The sequence below is a fragment of the Trematomus bernacchii genome, unplaced genomic scaffold (genome assembly GCF_902827165.1).
Source record: "Trematomus bernacchii unplaced genomic scaffold, fTreBer1.1, whole genome shotgun sequence".
Lineage (NCBI taxonomy): Eukaryota > Metazoa > Chordata > Actinopteri > Perciformes > Nototheniidae > Trematomus > Trematomus bernacchii.
This window is the reverse complement of record NW_022987559.1, coordinates 406,226-412,887: the sequence shown is the minus strand read 5'-3', so window position 1 is coordinate 412,887 and position 6,662 is coordinate 406,226. Positions and strand designations below refer to the sequence as shown.

General features: G+C 37.0%; 1 protein-coding gene across 2 annotated transcripts; it reads left to right on the top strand.

Annotated features, from left to right (window-relative positions):
* Positions 1–624: 624 nt before the first annotated feature.
* Positions 625–5,759, top strand: rabac1 (Rab acceptor 1 (prenylated)). 2 transcript variants are annotated; one of them, XM_034124006.1, is made up of 6 exons: positions 625–728; positions 1,963–2,098; positions 2,627–2,839; positions 3,102–3,199; positions 3,957–4,058; positions 4,761–5,759. In XM_034124006.1, the coding sequence occupies exons 2-6, from the start codon at positions 1,977–1,979 to the stop codon at positions 4,847–4,849; spliced, it is 624 nt and encodes a 207-aa protein (XP_033979897.1). In that variant the 5' UTR covers positions 625–728; positions 1,963–1,976; the 3' UTR covers positions 4,850–5,759. The 2 variants fall into 2 exon arrangements, with proteins under 2 accessions (XP_033979897.1, XP_033979898.1); XM_034124007.1 differs by having other exon boundaries at positions 634–728; positions 1,966–2,098.
* The last annotated feature ends 903 nt before the right edge of the window (positions 5,760–6,662 follow it).

Sequence of the window (6,662 nt, the reverse complement as noted above, 5' to 3'; positions counted from 1 at the left end):
AATCACAGCGCGCCGCCTGCCAAGTCACGTGTTCTTCTAACTGATCTGGAGTCAGATTTTCTCTCACAGCGATTTATAGAAAGGACTGTAACTGTAAAAACCACACCCGACCCCGAGTCTGCTGCTGTTTTATCGAATTTGCCACAGCTGTGTTGCTAAGAAAAACAAGGCAAGCTATTTGTAGATTTTTCTAGGACAATGCCATCCATCTACTGGAAAATGTGCTTTATGTTAATCACCCCACATTTTTTGTTGTTGCTATGTTTAACATTCATAAATGCACATTTGCTATCCTAACCTTCCATATTATCAAGATGTCAAATGCAACAAAATAGTACAAGTGGCACACAATACAAACATGTAATTTTTAACAAAATATGGCATGTTAGATACTCTATTCTATTGGTATATCTCCTGTTGATATGTATATATTTACTGTTTGTTGTATTTTTAAGTCATGTTCAATGGCTTGTTTACATGCTGCTGGCTGTAAGAAACACTTAATTTAAAATTATATATGAATTCTTTATTGAGTGATGATCACAGAAAACTATATGAAGCTGCAGGGTACATTTTGTTTTTTGTGCGGACAGTACCTCCCCGGGGTGGACACAAGATGGCGCTGTTTTTGCACTCACACAACCGGAAGCGAAATAACATCCACATCACATCCGTGAACAAGAACAGCAACAAAACCTCTTAGGCAGTCCTGTCACAAAAGTTCTGATGTAAGTATATACTTTTATAACGTGATTTTAGAGAACAAAAATGCAATATGTCTTATTTCTATCCGCGTAACACATCCTACCTCCACCGTGTACATTATCGCTGTTATTATCCGTAGTTAAGATGAACGTTAGCAGAGAAGCTAGCCGTTACAATCTTTTCAACTAGCAGAAAAGTCGTTTTTTCTACACACTGATTTTATTTATCTATAAAACATGTTCTGGATTGAACAACACTATCTGAGTTACCTCATAAATGAACACTCTATGGGTGGATGCTAGCACAGGTTTCCTCAGTATCCTGTTTCTAGTGATGTGGCACTGACCAAGCCCTGTTTACTAAGATTTTTCCATTACCCAAATACTGCTCTGTAGCTAAACTAAGCTAGCTTTAGTGTGAAGTGTAGGCTTCTTGCTCCTGTTTTAAACAAAGTAGTAACACATTAATTACTACTTACTTTTGAAATAAATGCACACGTTTGACCTTTTCTTCTGAAATACTGTGATACTCTCTTTCAAGACTTTTGAAATATTAAGTTCACAAAAAAAATGATGCCACTAGCAATACATATTTCAACTCATTGTAATTTATAAAGTAATCGACTCTTAACCTTTGTGAAGCTAAATCCAGAATGTTTGGTGTTTTGTATTATTTATATATATATATATATATATATATATATATATATATATATATATATATATATATATATATATATATATATATATATATATATATATATATATATACACACTGCATATTAATCACTGTAGGGACATTCTGGTGTCATAGCAGCAACAGAATAAGAGAAAAACACAGATAGTACACATGAGAATATAAACAGGGATAATAAGAATGACAATAACAAATAAAGTAAGAATAAAACATGTAGAAGCAGTATGAATAGAAATAACATGAATTAAACTCGGATCAGGTGAATGTACATATATACACATATGTGAACATTCATCTAGTTATTTATCTGAACTTGACTTGACTAGTTATCTGATAAACAGAGAACTGGTTAATCAAGTGTGTCAGCAGCTGGTCAGCAGTAGCGCTTGTAATACCAGTCGTTCAGAAGTTTGTTGATACTCAGGTGATCACTTTGTTGGTGCCTGATAAAACATCATCTTTAGGCCTATTTTACGCTAAACAGCAAATACAATTTTAGATACGAAAATTGTGTTTGAATGGTATTTATTTATGTGTTTTTGCATTACTATTGCTTTGCAGCAGACAGTCTATACATGCCATCTGGAGCTCCGTCGGGGGAGAACTGCCTTGTAGACATGGACAGCAAGGCTGGAGATATGTTCGGGTCTGAGGACGCTCATCCTACTGGGACAGGTGGAGCTGGAATCCTGGCAAAGTAAGGGCCTATACATTTTAATTTTTAAGTTAAATGTGCGCTAAATGTTTCACACAATTATAATGATGATGCTATTATCACAGGGGCTTGTGATTTATATTTTTATCAAATGTCTTCCCTATAGCCCAATGGAACTATGGGTACATATAGCCTCCAACTAGTCTCTGTAGGCCTGCTTATGAATGTTCTAATAGTAAATAACAATTGAGATAAGATAAGATAAGATAAGATAAGATAGGACTTTATTTATCCCAAAGGAAATTGTTGTGCCAGAGTTACAAAAATACAATAAACACAGCAGCATAATAATAAAACTGTATACTAACATTGCAGTAAAAAGAGCAATTAAATATCTACAGGAAACATAGACGGTCACATAATTAATGTAAATATTAACAGTAATACAGGCTTCCAAAGTTTTAAAAGGTTTACAAGGCTGTCAATCTTAAAACTAAATATGGAGTTAACACTAAAACAAAAATGTATCACTATGTAATCAGTTCTTAATATATGTTTCCAATGTTATAGGCTCTGGCTCCCTAAAGGCTTCTCGATCAGTATGGCTAAAGAGTGGATCGACAGGCGTCGGTTGTCCATTCGCCCTTGGAATAGCTTCGTGGATCAACGCAAGTTTTCCAAACCCCGCAACTTTGGAGAGATGTGTCAGAGGATGGTGAAAAACGTGGAGACTTTCAACAGCAACTACACCTTCATCTTCCTGGGTCTCATCCTCTACTGCATGTAAGGCCAACGAAAAATCATTAGTGTTGATTTGTCTGTGGTAATGTTTACTCAGCTCTTTCTCACACACTCTGTGTCCAATACACACAGGAATTTACTCGAAAAGTCCAGGTCACAGGGTATATTGGAAACGAGAAACAAAACAATATGCGTGGGATTAGATTGAAATGTTAAATACACAAAACATGTACGATACAAATAAAAAAAATGCTGCTGTAAGTAACACTGAATGTATTTGTATGTTTCTGTTCCCTCTCCTCAGTATCAGCTCCCCCATGCTTCTGATTGCCTTGGCTGTGTTCGTCGGTGCCTTCTACATCATCCACCTCAAGTCTCTGGAGTCCAAACTGGTTATTCTCGGTGAGTAAAGCTGTCAGGTGTGCTTTGAGCTGCAGTCTGTTAATTATATAACTGCCTCATATGCTGAATTCTCAAAATTGCCAGGCTAATTGGAGCAGTATTCTAAAATGAACCTCAGCGTTTGTGAGTGTTTGCTAAAACACCCTTCCCAGATTATATCAAATATTTAAAATATTTGTTTTGGAAATATATACACTTGATGTTGTTACTGTATTTATTTTTTTGTTGCAATTTGTCAAGTGCCACATGTTTTCCTATATATATCTTATACATATTTATATATATATATATATATATGTGTGTGTGTGTGTGTGTGTGTGTGTGTGTGTATATGTTTTACTTAACTAGGTAAATTAAGAGTGACCTGGCTCAAAAGAGCAGCATAAGCATTGTCACAAAAAACGACAAAATAACAGTCAAACATTACAAATAGTGAGCCCTCCTTGCAGTTAATATGCAATAGAAATAGAGGTAAAATGTACAAAAACAGGTACTTTTTTCGGAATTAATTTCAGTCAACATTTTAGAACAAACACATCGACCAAAAATGCTTTTTCAATATATTTTAAAAGGGACATGAAGTGCTCCTTAGTCATCAGCACAATTTTAAACAGGCAGGTGAATGACTACACTTATTTAGTACTAGATGAAATGCATGTCTTGTGCTAGTATAAGAAAATATAAGGTGTCGCATAGATATTTGTTATTAATGGCAGTATTTTGATGTTGCTAAATCTGTACTTCTTTTGTCTACCAGGCAAGCAGCTGACCGTCCCTCACCAGATGGGTCTGGCTGGAGCCGTTTCCCTTCCTGTGTTCTGGTTGGCTGGAGCCGGAGCCGCAGTGTTTTGGGTTCTGGGTGAGATAAACTACATTAGCTGTTCTTCTAATTCGTTATTTTTCTGGGCATGCAGGAATATTTATTGGAATTAAAAGTTTTGTGTTATATCATTCCAGTATCCAATCATATTACACCGTTACATTCAATGAAAAAATGACAGACTTTATTGTCATATGCACAATATCAGTGTAGTCCCAGGCTCTAACAATGCAGAGATGCAACATTCTACATACTTAGGACATAGAAGATCAAAAGACATAAAATAGTGCAAATGGTTAAATTAAAAGGGTAAGTAAACTAGCTACATGTAGAATAGACTAATGTAAAATTAAATACTGTACTGTAGAATAAAATACTCAAAGCCTCAGTGTTATAGTGTCAGTTAATTACCTTAATGTAATTGTTAACATGGACATTCTCTGTCTAACAAGAATCTTCCTGCTATTTTTCCCTTCACATTCCGCTTTTCAATTTGTCATGTAGAATAGAATTATGTAAAATTAAATACTGTACCCTGGAATAAAATACTGAAAGTCTCTGTTATAGTTGTTTTTCGTTTCTGATATTTTTTGGCTGTTTTTCCAGCAGAGCAGGGTTTTAGCATAGTCAGTTAATTACCTTAATTTAATTGTTAATAAGGACATTCTCTGTCTAACAAGAATCTTCCTGCTATTTTCCCCCTTCACATTCCTCTTTTCACTTTGTCCCGTCTCCCTTCAGGAGCGACGCTGTTTGTGATCGGCTCTCACGCTGCGTTCAGGGAGCTGGAGGGATCGGACATGGAGGAGCTGCTGATGGATCCGGTGTGAAGAGAAGGAGCCGCTCCTCCATCACTCTGACCCTCACGGGTGGAGGAAGGACTGCTCCCACATCTGATCCTCACTATGTATTCCCTGTATTAGAATGCACCTTGTCTTGCCTATAAAGTAGTTGATGTTACAGACTGTATTGACATTTATGCAGACGCATTCATACACATAACTGGCCAAATGCACACATTGTAATTTGTTGTATTTAGGCACGTTCTTATACAGATTATATGCCTTTCTCTACATATGTTATACCTTGGATGCCTCTGGTTTGTGTCATCTCGCTCGCCATAATGTCGCACAATCACATATCTTAGTAGAAGTACTAGTAGTCATTTACAGTTTCCAATAATAATGCATAAATACATAACAATAAGGGTTTCATTTGAAGAAAAAATAAAATAGAATTGTCTGTGCTGTAGATAGCTTCAGGAATATCTTCTATATCCAACCCATCTGACAAGTTTGCTGCTTCTTTATTTAAAGATACATTAAATGCAATGTTTCCATTCTAAACAGCTAAAGAAATATAGATTTTCCAAAGGAAAAGTGCAATGTAAAGCTTTAAAAAAAAATATATGTCTTTGATGATGATCATATACAAAGTTATTGTTTTATTCAGGGGGATCAAAAACAAATCTCAGATACGGTACTTAACATAGACAGGTTGCTGAAGATACATCTTTAAAGGTCAGTACATAATAATGTTGTCTTGCATCGGATGATAATATGGTATCTTTGTGACTGTATGCATATTTATCAGCATTCAGGTCAGGTTTCCTTACCTGAAATATTTCTTTTTTGAACTCTGTTATTCATTGGTTTACATTTCTATGTAAAAATGGGTGTTTTTTGTATTTAAATTGCATTTTCAGAACTGCAATAAACCCTTAATGTAAAGAAAGCTTCATATCTGCTTCTTGTTATTTTGCCTTCAATTAACTCGCATGGTTTGTTGTATTCACTCACTTTGTGTACCTATTACAGAAGTTGTAAACTCAGTGACCCTTAGCACTCAGTCCGTACATTTCTTATTATTCTGCTCGGGTCTGAACACACTGGACAGTTTCAACCCTGGTAGCTCTTCTTCTATATCTCCAGCACACACTGCAGCGCCCACAATCCCCCTCTCATCCCCCCTGTGGTCCCCCTCCTGTCCCCCCTTTCCACGTGACCCCTGTGACCTGTGCTCTGTGACAGCAAAGCACGAGGACCCCTTGCTCAGGTTGCCATGGCAATGACCTTGGTAGGCCCCAGTCAGACACACACTCGTCCACAGACACACTCGCTTACACACTGCGGCAAAGGCGATCGATATTCTATTATACGGAGGGTGGCGAGGGGGGGGGGGAGAGTCGCACTGCAGCGAGCTCACTGCAGAGACACAGGGGAAATTAGAGAGAGGGTGAGAGTGTGAGTGTGTTTGTCAGGGAGAGTGACAGAAAGTGTGTGTGTGTGTGTGTGTGTGCATGTGTTTGCAGGAGACACTGCACTTGTCATTGGGCAAAGCGGTCCCAGAAAGTTTTTGCTTCTTCTCACTCACATGTCCTAAATGCTGACAGGATGTGGCAAAGTGACCTCTCACACACACCATATCATCATCACATTATAAAGCTCTATGTTGTGTATATTCATTTGTGTACAAGTCAGGCAATAAGAGGTTCATTTAAAATAGATGACCCTTGTGGAACAGTGGTAGCCTGCCCCCTTAACATTAACATGTATTGCCTTGCTTTATTTGCTGGAACCTTTGGAAAATCGCTTTTATTAATCAAATATGTTGCTTTCTGAACACATGACTCATTTTCTATTT